We start from the raw sequence: 20437 nt of genomic DNA on the forward strand, positions 1-20437 counted from the left end.
CCCCCCCCCTACCCTCCCTCACAGTCCCCCCCCCCCCCAGGTCTGAGAGAACCCCCCCCGCCCCCACGCCAGCTGCAGATCAAACTCTCTTTATTTTAGTAGCAAAGAGCTGAAAAAAAAAATCAGTTCTAATTGGAGTCAAATAATGTGGCAACCGCCAATGTTACACCTGTACAAAGCAGAGGGACGGGGGGGGGCAGAGGGAAAGGTGAGACACCCCCCTCCCCACCACCACACCCCCCCCCCCAGAGGGTGCCCCAGCCCCCGCTGCCTGGGCTGCTCCTGTCCCAAACTGGGGGAGCCTGGGGAGGGCAGCACCTGGGACTGGGGCTGTAGTGCTGGGTCTTGGGGGGAGGAACTGGGAGGGGGGGGGCGACTTGGGGGGGGGGGGGTGGTCCCTGCCGCCCCCTCAGGCCTTGTTGAGTGTCCAGAGCGGGTCGAGCATGCTGAGGGGGTCGTCGCTGGGCCGGGGCCCCCGCAGCCCCTCGCCTGTCTGCGCCTGCAGGAAGTTCTGCTTGTTCATGCGCTGCTTGCCCTTGAGGGAGGCGTCCAGGGTGAAGGCCTCGGGCGTGAGGGAGGCCAGCAGCTCCAGCGAGGAGGAGGGGGGGGCGGCGGGGGGGGCCACCGGCTGCCCCCCGGGGGGCTCGGGGCTCTCCGCCAGGTGGTTGCTGCTCTCAGGGTCAGCGGGTGGCTCGGGGAGGGGCGGCCCCGGTGGGGAGGGCTCGGGGGTACCCACGCCGTCCATCACGCCGTCGGGCAGCACCGGCGTCACCTCCGTGTCGGCAGCATCCGGCGGGGGGGGAGCAGGATCGGGCTCCCCGCTGACCCCCGCCGGCCTGATGCTCAGCTTGGCGATGGTGGCCTGGATAGAGCTGATGGGCATGTCCCCCCCCAGGACCAGGTCCTGGGGGTCCTGGTGGAAGTAGAGCTGTAGGGAGAGAGGCCCCGTGAGCTCCGGGGGTGGCACAGCTCCCCCCACCCCCATCAGCACACCCACCTTGGGGGAGGCACTGTTGGTGGCCTTGGGGACGGCGGGGGCACCCACGCCGTGGCGCTGCAGCACCTGCTCGGCGTGCAGCAGGACGGCCTCGTAGCAGAACTTGAGGTGGAGCTGCAGGGAGGAGGAAGAGAAGGGCAGGGTGAGCCCCCCGACACGCGGCAGCCCCACCACGACCCCGGGGGGGGGCGGCTCCAGCCCCCTCCCCGTGTCACCTGCCCCGTTACCTTCTCCTGCAGCATGTGCTTGCGCTGCTGCCGCATCCGCTTCACCAGCTGGGCCAGGTCAGGGATGCCGTTGCCGGCCTCCAGCTCCTGCATGGCCGCATACAGCAGGCAGAAGGCCCCGGTGCGGCCCACCCCGGAGCTGCAGAGAGACCCCCCCCCACCAACGCTGTGACAGGGCCGGGGGGCCGGGCCGACACCCCACAGCCCCATCCCCCCCAGGAACCCCTCCCCCAGCCCCGCTGACCTGCAGTGCACGACGACGGGGGTGTGGAGCGGGCGCTGGTGCAGGTAGTGGCCGTGCACCTCCTGGATGAAGCGCAGGAGGCTCCCCTTGCTGTCGGGCAGGCCCCTGGAGGGGGGGACACACACACACTCTCTCTCATTGTGGTGGGGGACACTCATTTTTTTTTTTGGGGGGGGGGGGGGGGGGGGCGGGGTTTCCACTCTCAACAGCCCCCAGGAGGGCTCAGACCCACCCCACGCTGGGGCCCCCCACAGAGGAACAGCAGTTCCGGGGGTCCCATGGGGTGCCACCTAGACCCCCCCCCCCCCAGCTGCAGCAGGACCCCCAGCACCACCACCACCACCACCCCCCCTGCAGTGGCCCCCAGTGCCATACAGCTCGGGCCAGGAGGTGAACTGGAGGTGGACAACGGTGCGCTTGAGGCTCTGGTCGCGGTACTGCAGCGTGATCATCCTCTCCACGTGGGTGGGGGCCACCTTCAGGCTGGTGAGGATGAGGGTGATGGGTCCCTGCACCATGGGCTGGCCCCGCTCCGGGGGGAAGTACCGCAGCACCTTCTGCTGCGGGGAGGGAAGGGGACGCACGTCAGGAGCCGTAACACCCCACACCAGGGCGACCACCTCCCCCGGGACCCTCCTCCCTCTCCCTGGTCCCCATCAGGGCCTGGAAATGCCGCACGGTGACACCAGCGTATGAGGAGAGGGCGAGGGATGCCACAGTCCCATCCCTGGTGGCCACCAGCTCTGCCAGGGAAGGGTCTACCTTGTCCAGCTCCTGCTCCGACACCAGCATGACGATGACGGAGACCTTCTGCTCATAGATCATCAGCCAGAAGTCGGCGGCGGTGCCCAGCAGCGGGGCCTGGGTGGCGATGATGGTGGGGCAGTAAGGCGAGAGGTCCTCCACCCTGCTGGCGTTGATGTAGTCGTCCTTGCCCGAGCGGAGGACCACGCGGTTCCTGTCGTAGGGCATGATGTCCTGGTGCCGGTTCTTCATGGAGTAGCAGCGGGCGATGGCGATGGAGAGCTGCCGGGCATCCCGCTCCTGGGCGTCCTGCAGTTCCTTCCACACCGCGTCCAGCTCGGTGCCGCCGCCGGGCCCCGGCCGCTCCAGCCGCTCCACCAGCCCGCGGAAGCAGTCGAGCTCCGCCAGCAGCCGCAGGACACGCTCCGGCTTCTCGTAGGGATCGTTCTCGATCAGCTGCACGGCCTTGGGCTTCTGCCCCTCCTTGGCGTCCGCCTTGGTGGGCTGCAGCAGCGGTTGGCCCACCGCCGCCTTGGAGCCCCCGTGCTGGCTCTCGGGGCTGGAGGACAGGAGGTCATCGGTGCAGGAGCTCTGCCGCTGGAAGGGGACGTCGCCAGGGCCCTGGGGGAGCGGGGCCGTGCCCGGCGTCAGCGACGGGGGGGGTCTCTGCGGCCCCGGCACCAGCGGTGGGGGCTGCATGGGCAAGGCCGGCTGCGGGGAGGGGGCCGGGGAGGGGACGAGGGGACCCTGGACCACCACCGCGCCCGGCATCTGGCTCAGGCCGGGGCTGGGAGAGGGGGGGACGTGGTGGGGGCCAGCCTGGCTGGCAGGGGTGGGCTGGGGGGGGCCCAGGGCAATGGTGCCGGAGGGCATCTGGCTGCTTGGGGGGGCCGAGGTGGGGCAGAAGGGCAGAGCGGGGGAGCTGGCAGGCACCGGCTGCAGCCCCCCCAAAGCAGCGTGCAGGGGGGGGCCGCTCTGGGCAGGGGGCCTGGGGAAGGGCAAGGCCCCCGTGGGGGGGGCGAGCCCCTGCGGGGGCAGCTTATCCTGCCCCGGGAGCTGGTAGAGCTGGGGGGGCAAGGCGGGCTGCCCCCCAGGGCCGGCGGCAAAGGGCTGCTGGGCAAACTGGGGCTGGGCGGGGGGCAGCGGGGGCCGGGCAGGGGGCTGGAAGGGCAGGGGGACCTGGGCTCTCCCCGGGGGCAGAAAGGGGGGGGCTGGGGGGAACTGCTGGGGGCCCTGGGCCCGAGCCGGCATCTCCATGCCGGGCTGGAGCTGCGTTGGGGGGGCGAAGGTGTGGGGGTGCTGCCCGGGGGGGAAGGGGGGCTGAGCCGGCTGCCCAAAGGGCTGCAGTCCACCCTGGGCATAGGGGAAGGGGGCAGGGCCCCCCCCCGGGCGCTGCGGGGCCAGGAAGGGACCGGGGGGCGCGGGGAGCCGGGGGGGCGCAGTGCAGCTGGAGATGGGGGCCTGGATGCTGTCCACCGTGGTGGTGGCCGGCCGGGCCCCTGGGGCCGGCTCGGGGCCACCCACGGGTGCCGGCCCCAGGGTGGGGGGCGCGAGGGGGCCGGGCGCGGGCACCCCCGGCTGGCCCAGGCCGTAGGAGGCAGCGGGAGCAGGGCCGTGCTGCGGGGACGAGCGCGGGGGCAGAACGTGGGGCCCCCCGAAGCCAGGCTGCAGCGGGGCTCGCATGAGCGGGGCGGCCGGGAAGAGCTGGGGGGCAGCGGCCGGGGCTGAGCTTTGGGGGGGCCCGGCCGGCTGGGGGGCGGTGGGCTGCAGGAGCTGCCCCGGGGCCCCCCCACCAGGGGGAAAGGGTCCCGGTGCCACGGTGGGTGCTGCCGGCAAACGGTAGTGCCCGGGGAGGGCCGGGGGCCCCGGGAAGCGGGGGGGTGCGAAGGGCTGCAGTGGGGCACTGGCCAGCCTGGCCGCCGGCAAGAATGGCTCAGGGGGCCGCAGGCCGGTAGCCAGGGCGGCCAGCGTGTTGGGGGGCAAGCGGGCGAGGTGGCCGGCCAGCACGTCCGGGGGGAGGCTCCGCAGCTCCTCCGGCAGCTCCGGCAGCACCAGGGAGCCCAGTGGCAGCGGCAGGTCGCCGGCATCCAGCCCAGTGGCTTCCAGCTCCGGCGGCTTCTTCTGCAGGGCGGGTTTGGGGGCCGTGGGCCGAGGGGGCGGCTGCTTCTTCATCTCCCTGCCGGGGAGGGAGGGGGCAACAGGGGCTCAGCGCAGGGCTGCCCACCTCCCGCGGGGCCACCCCACCGAAGCCAAACCCTCGAGAAACAGCCCAGAGCGCCCAAAGGTGCTGCCCGCCTCCCCTGGGGGGTGTCACAGCGGGGACCCCAACCCCGGCTCTGCGTCTCCGCGAGGGGCACGGTGCCACCTACTTCTCCAAGATCTGCTGCCTGTTGGCCTCGGCGGCTTGGCAGGCGGCGCGGGCTTTCTCCAGCAGTTTGGCGGCTTTCCCCTCCAGGTCGGTGTAGAAGTCCTTCCCCTCCTGCGATTTCTTCATCAGGTCCTCGTAGGCTTCGTAGGAGGCCACCAAGGTCTGAACGGTGGTGTTCCACCTGGGGAGACGGGGCGGAGGCGCTGAGCGGGGACGTGACGCTAAGCCAAAGCTGGGCGTTCCTGCTCCTGGGACCTGGGGAACCCACCAGCCCCGACCTGGGACGGACACCGGGTGCAGGACAAACAGCCACCAGCGGCCTCCCAGCAGCTGGACATGACGAGGGACACTAGAGAAGCCAGCAGTGACCCCACACCTCTCCCTGGGGTGGGTGAGGGCTGTTCCCGTGCACCCAGACCCCACCGGGGAATACTCTGCCCCACACACCACTCACTTGTGCTCCACCTCGGCCAGGGCCTTGCGCACAGTCGCGTATTTGACGTTGGCGTCCGTCAGGGCCTTCAGGACGTTCTCCTGGGCGGCCAGGTTCTGCTCCAGGTAGACCTTGATCTGGTCGTACTTCTTCAGCTGCTCCTCAAAGAGTTTCTGCGAGAGAGGGGAGGCTCTGAGGGGCCGGGGAAGCTCCGGGGCAGGTTGGGACAGGGCAGAGCTCTTGCTGCAGCCCTGACCGGGACGTGTGACACCCGAAGGGGCTCCCCAAGCACGGAGGGTGGCACCCACCTTCATCTCAGAGCGGTCGGTGGTGACCAGCGAGGTGGTGATATCGTCCTTCTGGATCATCTCGCGCAGCTGCTGCTCCAAGGACATCCGCTGGTCCCTCATCTCCTGCACCTTGGCCAGGATTCGCTTCAGGTTCTGCAGCACCAGCTTGTCGTCTGGGGAGACAGGGAGGGCTGAGCGGCCGCGCCGGACCCCGCCAAGCCGGGCCAACCCCCCCCAGGGCACGGCTCCCCCCCCCACCGCCCGGGGCGCAGCGCCGCTCACCTTCGGTCAAGGCGGGCGAGGGCAGCGCGGCCCGGACCTGCTCCAGGGGCCCGCTGAGCAGGCGGAGGTTGCCAATGTGCAGGTTCATGGCTTTGTGGAGCTCGGTGTTGGTGAAACTGGCCTTCTCGTGCACCTCCATGTACTTGGAGCACTCCTTGCTGACCTCGGTCAGGCCCAGGGATGGCGGCGGGGGGGACCCCTGGACCGGCGGGACCTTCCCAAGCAGCTCCTGCAGCTTCCGCTCCTGAGCTTCATCCTCCTCGAGGAGGTCTCGGATCTCCTTCAGGGAAGCCTCCACGTCGGTGAAGACCCCGGAGAGCACTGCGCAGGAGAGACACGGAGGCTGGCGAAGGGCTGGACCACCGCCTCCGGGGACTCCTGGCTACGATCTACGAGCTCTCCTGGCCCCCACCTGCCCCAAGCCTGAAGCCAGGCAGCGACACAGCAGCCGGAGGAATATATCTGGCCGTGGGCAACCAGAGGACGCAAGGACACCATGGCCCAAGCACCCGGGTGCTGGGTTCAGGGCTCGTTTGTGCTGGGGAGATGCCCACAGTGGGCTGCAGATGGCCCACGGGGCTGCAGCCACCAGCGGGGTGACGCCTGGCCTGGCCTGCAAGGAAGCAGCAACCCCCACGAGCGGCCAACAGGGAAAAATGGCTTTGGGGTTCAGGAATTTATATTGGCAAAGAATCAGCCGCTGCCAACGCCGAGCCGTGGCTAGGGAGCGGCGTGGCCTGTCCCCAGGGCCAGCCCAGACATCCCCGGTCCCCCCCAGTATGTCCCTGTGTCCTTACCCTGCATGGACTGGACCAGGTTCTTGACGGTATCGGGGCGCACGCTGAGCGCGGCGCATTTCTCCATGAGGATGGGGGGGATGTGGCTGTACATCTCCAGGTTGTCCACGGTCTCAGGGTCCAACTGCATGGAGTCCATGAACTGGCTACAGGCGAGAGAGAACAAGCCCCTGAGCGGTGGCAGAGCCCCCCCCCCCCCCCCCCCCCCCCGACCTCCCTGCAGGTCCCCCCCATCCCAAACCGCAGCCTGCTCCGGGTGCAGCACTGCAGAATCGCTCCCGGTGGCCTGAGCAAAGCTGCAGGATGAATTTGGGGACCGGTGGCTGGGACTGGAACCTAATGGGGGACTGCCCCCAGAGCTGGGCAAACCGGGATTTGGTGGCGCTCAGGACGAAGGTGACAGATCTGGGATATCTGCGTTCCTGTCGGCACCGGGGTGGGGAAACCCAGCGAGGGGACAATCGGGACATCCCTGAGCGAGGGAGGGCCCACCGCTGCCTGGGAGAGGAATTGGCCGGGGCCCCGTTCCGGTACGGCTCACACGTACTCCAGCACTTCGTTCTTGGCTTCGATCTTCGCCATCACGTCTCTCAGCAGCTTGGCCTTCTCCTCGCTGTGATGGAGGAGAAAAAAAAAAAAACCAAAACCGATCCTTCAGTGCCATGCCAGGAGTAGGGAAACCTCCACCGTAAATCACATGTGCTCCCAGCCCCGCAGGAGTCAGCTGGAGCCTCATCCGTCCCAGCAAGACCAGCTCCAGCTGCCAGGAGAGACACGGGACAGAAGCCATACACGAGGACAACTCGGGGACGTTGGTGGTTCCCCAAAAAAACCACTGAGGCTTGTTGGGTCCCCTCCGTCTCCCTTCAGCCTGGCGGGGACCTCGTTGAGCTCGGTGCTGGAGATCTGCGTCCCCAGCTCTGTGACCGTCCTGCTCCGGCTGGAGCCATGCCCGCCTGCGGCACCCCGGGACACACCTGTACAGGGAAGAGGCCTCGTGGGCAGCCATGGGCACCAGCTTGGCAAATATATCGGGGCCGGTGACAGCCGGATCCGTGGGGTTGACGGGGAGGGCCTTCACCAACGGGGCACCTGGGGGTTGAAGACACAACACATGCCTGAAACCTCCCTGGAAAACTGATCATTCCCAAGACGGACCCTCCCGCTCGACACCTTCATTCCCCCGATCCCTGAGGATCACGGCACAAAGCGCCACTGGCCCAAGGGGTTCCAGAGCCCCGTGGATCCACCGTGTGTCACTCCGCGTGTCCCTCTCCCATCAGGAGCTGGCAGGAGAGGGCACTGCCCACCCTCACCTTTCACAGACTGCAGGGTGTCCAGCGCAGGCACGGCTTCGTGGTAGATGAAGTCATTGTCCTTTTTGGCCGAATTGTACCTAGAAACGGAAGCGATGCCGCGTTGGAGAGAAGCGGGCAGCGTCCCTGGCTCCCTGAGCTCACTCCCAGTAGGTCAGGCCCTGGGTCTCGCAGGCTCGCTCCTGGGGGAGCCAAGAGCAATTTCCACGGCTGCGACACATCACGAGAGCCTCGGGCAGCACAGCGTGCTTGGCTCTGCCCCTGGGGGGACACTGGGGACACTGCCCTGCGCTGCTCCGGCCACCAGGGCTTTCTGATCCCCAGAATGCAGGACGGTCACATCCAGGGGTGCCCCATGCGTGGACTCACTTGCCACCGATCACATCCATGGTGAATCTCAGGGCTTCCTGGACGGTTTCTGGCTGGCCCTGCAGAAAGGAGAGGGAGTTTGCACAGGCAGGGAACGGCCATCGCTGTCCCATGGCCACAGCCCGATGGTGCCCGAGAGCCAGCAGCAGCCTCGCCAGCCATCTCTCTGTGTGCCCCATAAAGGAACGGAGATGCCCGCAGGTATCCTCCGTGTCGCCGTTTCACACGCAGACCCTGCCGCGGGGCTGTCCTCGGTTTCCCGAGCACGGCAGCACCCGCACCAGGAGCTGCGTGGGGAGCCCACCGAGGCGGCGGGGCTGAGCGCTGCAGACCCACCGCCCTCCTGGAGCTGCCCACGTGCCCCCAAGTGATGAAAACCAACCCAACCCCCCCTAAATCCCTGGGAGACCAAGAGATCCCAGAGCCTTGGGCTTGGCTGGATGTCCCAGAGGGGAGGGAAGCGACGCTTTGGGAAGCCAGCACGGGTTTGCCAACCTACTCCACGGCAAGGAAAACTTTTAAGCTGACACCAGTTGTCATCTTCTCAGCCTGGCATCCCGCTGGCCTGAGCACAGTAACTTTAAAAATCCAAATTACTGTGACCACACGGAGCAGGAACGCACCTTTGCCAGCTTGATAGCTTCGTTGAGTTTATCCAGAGCGCTCTGGAAGTAGATGACCTGCAGAGAGAGCAGGAATTGGGGTTGGCAGAGAAGTAGGTGCCCTTGCCTTTGCACAGGAACATCACCACCAGTCCCCGAGGGCCGCAGCTTCCTACAGCTTAACGGGGCTTTGCGAGAGCACCCACAAACGCTTGCAGGAGGCAGGACATCGTTGGTGACACATTCATGTCCCCAGGGCTGAGGATACCTCCCAGGACAGGACCGCAATCTAGAGCCTGGAGCGGACGGGGTGGGCCGACATGGTTCTGCTTACCCTTTCCCCAAACTTCTGCTGCTCCTCGGCCTGTTTTCCCATGTGCAGCTGCAAGAAAAAACACGCATCGGGGGTGTCAGAGCTCCTGAACTCCAGGGGGATCTTGGAAACGGGCAAGAAAACTCCACAAAGCAACCCAAGCCCCTTCGTCGGTCGTGTCGTGGTGAGCACCGCTCCACAGCGGGCATCAGCAGCCCGAGGTGGAGTGGAAGCAAAGGGCATCGCAGCCAAGCAGCCCCCCCAGGTTGGTCTCCCCCACTTACGTGGGCCACAGCAGCAAAATAATAGATTTTCATTTGAACCAGCTTCTTCCAGTCTTTCTGGATCTTTCCCAGCAGCGAGGCTGTCTCCGAGTTCTCCAGCGCCCGGCAGGCCTCTTTGTAGTAATCCACCACCTATAGAGAGAAGGAAAGGTGCTGGAAAATTCCCCAGAAAGCCAGATCCCAGGTGGAACTGAGAGCAGCAAGGGAAAGGAGGATTCACCAGCACTAGCGCTTGTGCCCATGGCCTCAGATCACCCAATCAGCACAGCAAAACGGCCGGTGGGGAACACGCGGATTCGTTTCAGGTCAGAGTGATGGACTAGTGACATCACCTTGATAAACCAACCCCACACAGAGGGTTAGAATCATAGAATGCTTCAGGTTGGAAGGGACATTAAAGATCATCTTGTTCCACCTCCCTGCCCTGGGCAGGGACACCTCCCACCACACCACGTTGCTCCAAGCCCCGTCCAACCTGCCCTTGAACCCCTCCAGGGATGGGGCAGCCACAGCTTCTCTGGGCAACCTGGGCCAGGGGCTCACCCCCCTCACAGCCAACAATTTCTGCCTCACATCTCATCTCAATCTCCCCTCTGTCAGTGGAAAACCCTTCCCCCTCGTCCCATGGCTCCCCTCCCTGCTCCAGAGTCCCTCCCCAGCTTTCCTGGAGCCCCTTGAGGGACTGGAAGGGGCTCCAAGGTCTCCCTGGAGCCTTCTCTTCTCCAGGCTGAACCCCCCCAGCTCTCTCAGCCTGTCCCCACAGCAGAGGGGCTCCAGCCCTCCCAGCAGCTCCGGGGCCTCCTCTGGCCCCGCTCCAACAGCTCCGTGTCTCTCCTGTGCTGAGGCCCCAGCGCTGGAGGCAGCACTGCAGGGGGGTCTCCCCAGAGCGGAGCAGAGGGGCAGAATCCCCCCCTCGCCCCGCTGCCCACGCTGCTGGGGATGCAGCCCAGGCTGCGGGGGGGTTCTGGGCTCCCAGCGCATGTTGCCAGCCCACGGCCAGCTTTTCACCCCGCCCAGCACTCCCAAGCCCTTCTCTCAGGGCTGCTCTCCATCCCTCCATCCCCAGCCTGTGCTGGGACCAGGGGCTGCCCCCACCCCAGTGCAGGACCCTGCACTTGGCCTTGCTGGACCTCACGAGGTTCAGACAGGTCCCCTTCTCCAGCCTGTCCAGGTCCTTCTGGATGGCATCCCATCCCTCTAGAGTATCTTATGCTCTCCTTTGAGGAGCCAGTGGTTGTGCTCACAGCCTGGGGTGACGGCAGCAGCCCGTACCACAATATGACTGCACTGACACCACGCAGGATCCAGGACACCCTCCCTGAGCTCCCAATCCCACCCATGGCTCCGTGCAGCGGGAGCGGGGCTGTGCTGGTAACAGTGAGCGCCGAGGCAGAAGGGGCCGGAGTTGAGCGCAGCAGGGATTGCCCAGGAGCTCACCTGGGCGCTGATCCGGGCCACGAGGAAACTCTTCCTGTTGTCCAGCATGGACTTCTCCAGGAGACACTCCTGCGCCTGGCCCTGCCAAAGACAAGAGAGGAATCTTTGGGTTCCACTACACCTGGGGACACCCCTCTGTATCCAAGCCAGCGCCAGTCCCCGGCCCCTGGCAGAACCCACCAGTTCCAGTCCCTTTCTTACAGGGTCAGCAGAGCACAGTAAACACCAGCCCCAAGGGATGCTTGAAGAGCCCAGGATGAGCAGAGCGGCACAGAGCCTTCCCTCTTCCCTGCTGCCTCCCAAAACCTCCTTCTCTCCCACAGAACAGAGCCACTCTTGCTTACAGCAAGCCAGACCTCACAGACAACCACCCGCCGTGGGGCACTGGGGTCCTGTCTCGCCCAGCTCCAAGCGCTTGGACTCAGTAGGGAGCACCCAACCTGACGGACGCCCCTCTCCCAGTCAAGCAGCAGCTGCCCACAAGGTGTGCAAGGAGACATCCCAGTGTGACCAGCGCCCCGGCGGAGGCAGAACCCAGTTCCTACCAGCATGAGGTTGATGTTGAGGTTGAGGATCTGGTGGCTCATGTCCACGCTGTAGGAGTGGGGGAAGTGATCCCGCAGGTAGGTAAACGCCCCGGCGGCGCACTGGAAATGGGTGCAGGAAACCTTCATGCCCTGAGAGGACGGGAGAACACGTGTCAGACATGCGCAGCCCTCTCACATGCACGCCAAGCCAGCCAATGTCCGTGGGCACGTGCTGCCGGACATGAGGGATTTGTGGAAACTTGGATAGACTTTGCGGAAACTCGGAAAGCAGCAACCTCCTTTCACATGGTGGGGTTTGGGGTGATAAACCCCAGCTCGGTGGGGTTAGATGTTCCCCACACTGCCCATACCACAAAAAGTGATCAGAGGGCTGGAGCCCCTCTGCTGTGGGGACAGGCTGAGAGAGCTGGGGGGGTTCAGCCTGGAGAAGAGAAGGCTCCGGGGAGACCTTCCAGCCCCTTCTGGTCCCTCAAGGGGCTCCAGGAAAGCTGGGGAGGGACTCTGGATGAGGGAGGGGAGCCATGGGACGAGGGGGAAGGGTTTTCCACTGATAGAGGGGAGACTGAGATGAGATGTGAGGCAGAAATTGTTGGCTGTGAGGGGGGTGAGCCCCTGGCCCAGGTTGCCCAGAGAAGCTGTGGCTGCCCCATCCCTGGAGGGGTTCAAGGCCAGGTTGGACGGGGCTTGGAGCAACGTGGTGTGGTGGGAGGTGTCCGTGCCCAGGGCAGGGGGTTGGAACTGGATGGTATTTAAGGGTCCCTTCCAACCCAAACCATTCTATGCCTCCTCTGAGACCCCAAAAAGCAGCCACCACAAAGCTGGGGCGAGTCCCTGGGGCTCACAGGGCTCTAAATGGCTCGGTGCTTTCCCCTGGCCACGCAGACCCCAAGCTGCATCAGATCTCTCCCCTCCCGGCCCTACGTGCTGAGGGTGGAAGGTCAGCCCGGCCAGCAAACAGGCAGAGCCTAGCCGGAACAAGGCCAGCAACGATGGGGCAGGGAGGGACACAACCACGAGGAGGTGTCTCCTCGTAACACCCTCCGGCAATACTGGCTCACAGCAGACAACCAGAGCTGGTAGAGACGCTTGTAACCACCCAGGTTATGGAGGGGAATTCCTCAGGGCTACCAGCTCGAGGCTTTTAACCACGTAGGAGAGAAAAGGCACTGAGGGACTCTTACCTCCTCAGACACTCTCTTGTCCATGGCGCCCAGCATGGAGTGCAGCGCACCTGCGGAAAGAGGACGGCAGCTCAGCGGGGCGAGCACACCCTGCCAGCCCCCAGGCACTTGCACCAGAGAAGCCTAAATCCGCAGCAAGGTGGCCACCAGCAGCACCCAGCTGGTGCTCTGTGCCAGGGAACCGTGGCACTCCGGACGCCCATCTCACAGGGCACCAGCATGAGACTGCATGCGCAAGTCATTCAGCACAGAAAAGTCCCCGGCTGGAAACCTTTAGTATTAAAAAGTGAGTTTCTAACACCTTCCTGGTTTAATAGACATGTTTCTACCAGCTTCAGGGAGCTGCCACCTCTCGAAAGGGGCCCGGGCCCCACATCAGCTCCTGCTGCCTTGGGCCGGGTTTGAGGTTTGTGCGTGGTGGGCTGGGAGGGCGCAGTCAGCTCCCGAGCTGCAGCGTTTGGGGCAGCCGCGATGCCAGGGATGGGAGTGTTTTCAGCTGCGTTAAGCGTCCAGGGGCTGAGCGTCACCTTCCCTTTGGGGCTACCAAGAAAAAAAAACCCCACTCTGAGCCGTGGTTAGCCACAGCTGGAGAGCAAGGGAGTGGGTACAAGGGTTACATTTGCTGTTTTTGAGGAGATGGGGCGCTGGATGAGCTGGACAAAGCCTGACTACGGCTGTCACCGTGCCAGAAAGGGCATTTGTAATGCCACAACCTGATGTCAGCCTCCTCGGTGAAACCTGTGACTGAGACGCAGGGCAGCGCACGACCAGGGTGCGCTCAGACCGGGAGGAAAGGAGAGGCGGCTTCTGACAAAAGCCAAAGTCAACCCCTCGTGCAGCTCCGAGGCTGAGCACCCAGTCCCGTAGAGCAGGGGAAGAGGCACAACCAGGCTGAGCCACAACTGCTGGTGGGACCAGGCAGGCCCATGCTGCTGCCTGGTTGCTCCGAGGAAGGGTGACGTGAAGCAAAGGCCGGGCAGAGAGGTGGGACATCCCTCACGCCCAGGGCAGCCGGTCTCCCAGGCCCTTACCCAGGTTGTAGAGGATGCAGGCCTGCTCGTACTTGATGTCCTCATGAGTCACCGTCTTGCCCGAGAAGATCTCAGTCCTGCGAGGAGAGAAGCCTGGTTACCGGCTGTAGATGGAGGTACTGGTGTTTCTGGGTGTGGGACACACGCTGGCAGAAGGATTTGTCAGGAGACGCACTCCCTCAGAGGTTCGGAGAAGGGGCCCTCCTGCCTGGCGTCATGCTGGGCATCGAATCAAGGCAGTGGGGGCTGGTGGGATGGTGCGTCTCCATGTGGTGGGCTTGTTCTGGCTTTGTAAGCACACAGACACCCCCGTTTACACCCAGCCAAGCAACTCTGGCACCCCAGGGGATCTCAGCACTGCCACCTTGCATGGTGACGCTGTCCTGGCTCTGCCTCGTGCCTCCTCAGAGCCAACTGTGTTGCCTTATGGCTTGAGCTGAGATGTTCTGCCAGATCCCCCACGGCAGGATGCCATTTCCCAAGGGACACCCCAGTGCCACCCAGGTACAGCTACTGGGCTTCAGGGAGGAGCGTATCGGATGCCGGTGAGGGACGTGCACAGGGAAGAGGGAGCAGTTGCTCTGCTTTGGGTCAGCCTCCGCATTTCAGGAAGCTCCCGCTGGGAGCCAATCCTCCATCCGCAATGCCCCAGTGCCATGCCGGAGAGAGGGTACGGGGAAGAAGCTCCTGCTCACCACACGATGGGGACCGCCGCCTCCTGCTCGGCGCCCATGGGGATGCGGCTCTGCAGGTAGTGGAGTTGGCCGAAGTACTTCCGCAGTGTGCTGCAGCCCTCGAAGTCCCTGGGCACGTTGACGGCACTCTGGAGGGTAGAGAGGAGGAGGAAGAGGCTGCCCCGAGGACAGGACCGCGCTCATGGGTGAGGTGCCAGGCAGGAACAAGAGCCTGCCTGATTCGTGATGAGATCCGTGGGCAGGAGGGGATGGCCAGAGCTGGGCATCGGCAGGCTCCCCCGGGAAGGAGCAAGCCCTTATGGAAAACACCCGCATAACACAGCTAGAAAAACAGGTCTGTGTGCCTAAAAACGAGGCTGGAGGGAGCCGCTTTATGGATCCAGAGCAACCGGTTCGGGGAGGAAGAGTCTCTGCTCCCCCCAGCACAGGCTCCTGAACGTGAAATAAACAGGAGCAACTTGGGAGCAACTGAAATGGGGGTGTCCTGGAGAGGGCACAGGACCCACCGCTACGGCAAAGCTATGCTGGGAGATGGAACAGAAAAGCAGGAGACCCTGGAAAGGTTTCCCAACCTCCCGTTTCGGGGTTAAACCCATGGGTAGAGGCCAGATCTCCCCAGATCCCAGGCTGGGGGTGTATAAGCACCCACCCACCACCGCTGCGCTTTGGAGACACTGGTGACACGACCCCAGTGCCAACACCACGAGTTACCTCAGCTCCACCCTGTGCATCAGGCTTACGGCCTCGCTACAAAACCATGGCACGGCACAAACTGGCAGCGGTCCCAGCTCGGGGAGAGTCTCTGACCATCTCCAGCCGGTTTTACCACCCGTGTCTCAGCCACCACCTGCCCAGGGCTGAGACTGTCTCTAACCTGCTCAGCGGCCCTCAAATTGGTGACCCCAACGATTAACACAAGTGTTTGGGCTGCAGAGCTGAGAGCAAAGGGCTGATTTATTCCCTGTGAAGACCTCAGGCACCAGCCTGATTGGACAAAGCGATTCCTTCCATCTAACAGGGAACTTGTATTCAATATGAAACACCCCAAATTCAGGGAAGCGGATACAGCAGAGCCCCAGCGCCCAAGCCCAGCATGCTCCTTGGGAAGCCAGAATCATCCGGGGAGCCCAGGACGCAGCCTGGCTGCCAACAGCCTCGTCCATGGGCCACTGTTGAGGAAGAGGAGCAGCCACGTCAGCGTTCCAGCACAGTTCCCGGTCCAGGGAGCTCCCGCTCCCCCCCCAGTTTGGCTCTGGCAGGTCTCACTGGGGCTGTGAGTGATTCAGGCCGGAGTCCAGCTTTACCTGCCGGAGCAGCTCCAGCTTCCGCAGCTCTTCGTTGTAGTTCTCTGGGTTCTCCCCATAGTTCTTCAGGACAAACTGGAGGGGGAAGAGAGGGGTGTGAGAGCCTGGCCCTGTCCCAACACCCACAGCCCCCTTCCCAGCCCTGGAGCTACAACTGGCAGCTCTCCAGGGAAGCCCAGGAGAAGCCCCTGCGGCAGGTCTGGCAGCGTGAAGGGGCACACGCTGGCTCAAGGCCTTGCATCTCCTGGTTTGGAGCTTGTTTGCCCCCCAAAACCCCCCAAATCTTGCCCAGCTGCTGCTGAACCTCAGCTTAACGCAAGGCCAGGACACAGGGTCCTGTGTAGACAACAGCCAGGGAAGACGCACTGATCCGGCACACACCAGGAGCCGATGGGGACGGAGCTGAGGCAGAAAACCCAGAATCAAGCAGCCGTAAGGTCCTGAGGAGTCACCAGTGAACAGGACAGACCGAATTGAAGTCACTCTGGATTCACAACTGATACCCCGCTGTGCTTGGATGAACGCAGTGCTCCTTGCTGACCGTCAGAGGGTGAATATCGCACAGGAAGGCAGCCCATCGTGGCGAGGGCCAAAAGGGAAACGAAACGGGGTAGTGCATGCCGGAACCGAACAGCACGGCACCATGGCCCCCACTGGAGGCTCCTGTGTCACCGTAGAGAGGAATTTGGCTTGGCCAAAAATGCTCCAGCATCCCTGAGAAAGGTGCTCGGTGATGAGTTATGTCTCCCTGCCGCTGTGGAGGGAGCTGTAGGGACAGAGGTCCCCAAACCTCCCTCTAGCAAGGGTTTCGAGATCCCTTGGATCATGATGCTGTCGGCAAGCATAGCCCTTCCCGAGCGCAGGCAGCTTGGGATCCTCCAAGGGTCCAGGCAGGATTCATCCAACGTTCCTGGCAGCCGTGGGGAGAGCTGGGGACCCACAGCCCCACTCTGCCCCAGCTCAAGCAGACACCGGGGGCTTGATCAACCCCAGCAGCTGCCAGGCTAAAGGAGGTTGGGGACATTTGAGGGGCTGCCTGCACCCTCTGTCACCCCATGGCACCACCAGCTCCTCCGGTGCTGACAGGCACGGCGGGGCCGGAGCCACGCCAACGGCCGCCGCACCTTGTCCCGGCCGGCACAGCATGACTCAGCTCGACGATCCTGTGACACCTTCCTCCCGGCACAGAGACGTCCCCGCCACACCAAAGCCGCTGCTGGGATCCGACAGGACACCAGTCCCCCCCAGCACCCCAAGAAAACAGCAGAGCAGGAAGTGGGTGGTGACACAAACACAGGAGAAACTCCCCCCGCCATCCTCCTTCCACATTAATAAATCATGTTTTTCATCCGTAGGCGGCACTAGAAAACAGCAGTCATAGGTGGAGCTTGTTTACAGCTGCTTAATTAAGTACTTCACCTCACTTAAGCCATCAGTTCAGTCCCCACCGGGGTGACAAGGGCAGGTCACGTCCCCCCACAGCCCTTGGTGGCCACCAGCAAGGAAGGCGCCGTCACCTCGCACCCACCGTACTGTCAACCTTCCTCCGACAGCGCTGCGAGGGGATGGGGACTTTTAATTGACTCCCAATCAGTCAGCCTGGGCTGCTGGCAGTGGGAGAACCAGCTCCCCGCTCCTCGGTTCCCCCTTTTTACAGGAGATTGGAGGGAAAAGAGACCCGAGGGGTCACCCATCGCCGGCCCGGATCTCCTACTGACACCCCCCACGGCATTAATAACGGTGGAGGCCGGATCGGGTGGCGGAGCTCAGAGAAGGGTGGCTGTGGCGTGGGGACCAAGGAGTCAGCGCAGTCACATGCGGTGGGGACGGACTTGACAACTCACCGCTCGCCCCCGAGGCGGCTGGGGAAGGCTCTGCCCTGGATGGGGAGGGCCCCCAAGGACTCCCTCCTTCCCAAAACTGTGCCCCCCCTCAGCAGCACCCACTGACCCCAGCAGCCGAGGAAGGTCCCACAGTCCCGAGGAGGCAGTGAAGCGAGCGGGGCCAAGCCAGGGATCACGACTCCCTGACCCACAGCCCCCCCCACACTTCCCCATATATAATTCCCTGTGACACTAGCCCCCCCCCGCCCCCCCGAATCCCTCACATCCTACACTCCCCCTCCCTGTGCACCCCAAACACCCCCCCACAGAGCCCTCAACCTTCCCCTACTGCACATCCCATGCACTCCCCTCCACCACAAGACCCCAGACTCCCCCCATGGAGCCCCCTGACACGCCCCCCCTGCCCCACACCCCAAGCACCGTCCCCCACAGACTCCCTCTCTCTCCCTCCACGCCCCCCCAAGCAATATACTCCCTCACAGACCCCCTCACTTCTCACAGGTCCCCTTCTCAACCCCTCCTAAGGACTCCCCCCACCTCACAGAGGACTCTCCCCCCGACAGACCCCCCCCCTACTCCTCGGCCCCATCTAAGGGCTCACCCCCTTCACAGACCCCTCGCTCCCCCTCCCCACCCCCTCCAAGCACTGTCCCTCCTCACAGACCCCACCACTCACAGATCCCCCCCAGATTCCCCCACCCTAGCCCTCTCCAAGGATTCACATCCCCCCCCCAACCCAGACCACACTTTCTCCCTCCCCACAGCACTGTCCCTCCTCACAGACACCTCCCTACGTCTCACAGTCCCCATTGCACCCCTCCTCAGCCCCCTCTAAGGACTCACCCTCACACAGACCCCTCTCTCCTCCTCCCCACCCCCCCTCCATAGCACTAACGACCCTCACAGATTCCCCCCCACGTCTCACAGACCCCACTCTACCTCTTCTCAGCCCCCTCTAAGGACTCACCTCCCACCACAGACCACACTTTCCCCCTTCCTACTCCCCCATAGTACTGTCCCACCTCAAAGACCCCCACCCTCCCCCTCCTCAGCCCTCTCTAAGGACTCACCCCCCTCACAGGTTCCTCTCTCCCCCTCCCCATAGCTCTGTCCCTCCTCACAGACACCTCCCTACATCTCACAGACCCCATTGCACCCCTCCTCAGCCCCCTCTAAGGACTCACCCTCACACAGAGTCCACTCTTTCTCCCCCCCCCCACCCCACCATAGCACTGTCCACCCTCATAGATTCCCCGCCACGTTTCATAGACCCCACTCTACCCCTCCTCGGCCCCCTCTAAGGACTCACCTCCCACCACAGACCACACTTTCCCCCTCCCTACTCCCCCATAGTGCTGTCCCACCTCAAAGACCCCCCCTCACCTCTCACAGACCCCCACCCTCCCACTCCTCAGCCCTCTCTAAGGACTCGCCCCCCTCACAGATCCCTCCCTCCCCCTCCCCACACCCCCCATAGCTCTGTCCCTCCTCACAGACCCCCCCCACGTCTCACAGACCCCACTGTATCCCTCCTCAGCCCCCTCTAAGGACCCACCCCCACACACAAACCCCTCTCTCCTCCTCCCCACCCCGCCTCCATAGCACTATCCCCCCTCACAGATTCCCCCCCCACGTCTCACAGACCCCACTCTACCCCTCCTCAGCCACCCTAAGGACTGTCCCCCCCTCACAGACCCCCCCCCTTTCCCCCTCCCCCTCGCAGGCCCCTCCCGCCCCGCCCGTCACAGGCCCCTCCCGCCCCCTCCCCCGGGCCCCTCGGCGGCCCTAGCCACCTCCCCCCGACCCTCCCGGCCCCCACCTTCTTGACGGCAGCGTTGAAGGCGAACTCCCCGGCCTCCTTGAGGTCGAGCCAGATCATGGGCATGCGGGGCACGGCCTCCATCCCGGCCTGCGCCCGCCGGCACCGCCCGCCCGTCGGAACCGCGCCCGGCGCCTCACGGGAAACCGAGTCCCGGTGCCGCCCGGCCCCTTCCGGCGCCGTTACCATGGAGACGCCCGGCCCCCTTCCGGCGTCGTTCCCATGGCGACGCTCCGCCCCGCCTCCTGCGGGCGGGGCTTGCGGGCAAGGGCGGCGCCCCGCCCCCTGAGGCGGGGCAAAGGCTGTTCCCATGGCGACGCCGCGCTCGCTGATAGGCGGAGACGGTTGTTCCCATGGCGACGCCACGCTCGCTGATAGGCGGAGACGGTTGTTCCCATGGCGACGCTCCGCCCCCCGGGGCGGGAATGGGCGGTTCCCATGGCAACGGCCGCCCCCCCCCCCCCCCGTCAGGCCTGGCCCTAGTGCAGGCCCGAGCGGAGCCTTGGAATAATAACGGGATTTTTTTCCTATAATATCCCATTAATTTGTTAGTTTGATGGGTTCAGGGACAGGACGAGCTTTTTGGCTCGTTAGTGGGTTCCCAAATCCCGGCGGGATGGCAGCCACCTTTTGCCACCTGTGAAAAATCCCTGTTTTCCCATTTTTTGGGATCCAGGTCATGGGGACATGGGGACACTGGGTGCCAGGGACACAGGGACCTAGGGACCATGGGGACGCTGGGACACCAGCTGCCAAGGACACGGGGGTGTCGGGACACCGGGCGCTGAGGACATCAAGACACGGGGACGTAGGGACACCTGAGTCAGGGGACATCGAAACCTGCGACACAGGGACCCCCAGAGCCGGGGACATGGGGACATGAGGATACCTGGTGTCAGGGGACACTTGAGATCCGGGACACGGGGATCATAGGGACTTCAGGACACCAGGACACAGGGATCATGGGGACATTGGGACACCAGGAGACACGGACATTGGGACCTGAGGACATAGGGATACAGGGACGCAGGACACAAGGACTTGGGACACAGGGACATCAAGACCTGGGACCAAGTGACACTAGGGCACAGAACACTGTGTGTCGGGGACATGGGGACACGGGGTGTCGGGGACATGGGGACTCCAGAACCCAGCACACGTGTCCCAACGGCCCCAGCCCCCCCTGCTGAGTGGTGGCACCGCCGGGACGGCGTGGGCAGGGGGTGTCTGGTGCAGGGTCTATCCCGTAGATCCCACCCCATCCCATACATCCCATCCCATCCGTCCATCTGGCCCCGTCCCACCCCAGCCT

The 20437-nt window shown here is 64.4% G+C and overlaps 1 protein-coding gene across 5 annotated transcripts; it reads right to left on the reverse strand.

Annotated features, from left to right (window-relative positions):
- Positions 1 to 73: 73 nt before the first annotated feature.
- On the reverse strand, positions 74 to 19267 carry PTPN23 (protein tyrosine phosphatase non-receptor type 23). Of its 5 annotated transcripts, none has more exons than XM_074573846.1 (25): positions 19126 to 19267; positions 15463 to 15537; positions 14159 to 14286; positions 13464 to 13540; positions 12433 to 12482; positions 11249 to 11380; positions 10704 to 10784; positions 9267 to 9398; positions 9004 to 9051; positions 8691 to 8747; positions 8068 to 8126; positions 7699 to 7778; positions 7360 to 7474; positions 6930 to 6995; positions 6383 to 6528; positions 5586 to 5906; positions 5322 to 5476; positions 5035 to 5186; positions 4582 to 4761; positions 2231 to 4388; positions 1844 to 2025; positions 1469 to 1573; positions 1225 to 1363; positions 998 to 1111; positions 74 to 928 (listed from the first exon to the last, which is right to left on the reverse strand). In XM_074573846.1, the coding sequence occupies exons 1-25, from the start codon at positions 19207 to 19209 to the stop codon at positions 410 to 412; spliced, it is 5355 nt and encodes a 1784-aa protein (XP_074429947.1). In that variant the 5' UTR covers positions 19210 to 19267; the 3' UTR covers positions 74 to 409. The 5 variants fall into 5 exon arrangements, with proteins under 5 accessions (XP_074429947.1, XP_074429946.1, XP_074429948.1 ...); XM_074573845.1 differs by having other exon boundaries at positions 1844 to 2028; XM_074573847.1 differs by having other exon boundaries at positions 396 to 913; positions 1844 to 2028.
- Between the last annotated feature and the right edge of the window lie 1170 nt (positions 19268 to 20437).

This window comes from Larus michahellis, chromosome 2 (assembly GCF_964199755.1).
Source record: "Larus michahellis chromosome 2, bLarMic1.1, whole genome shotgun sequence".
In the NCBI taxonomy this organism is placed as follows: Eukaryota; Metazoa; Chordata; class Aves; order Charadriiformes; family Laridae; genus Larus; species Larus michahellis.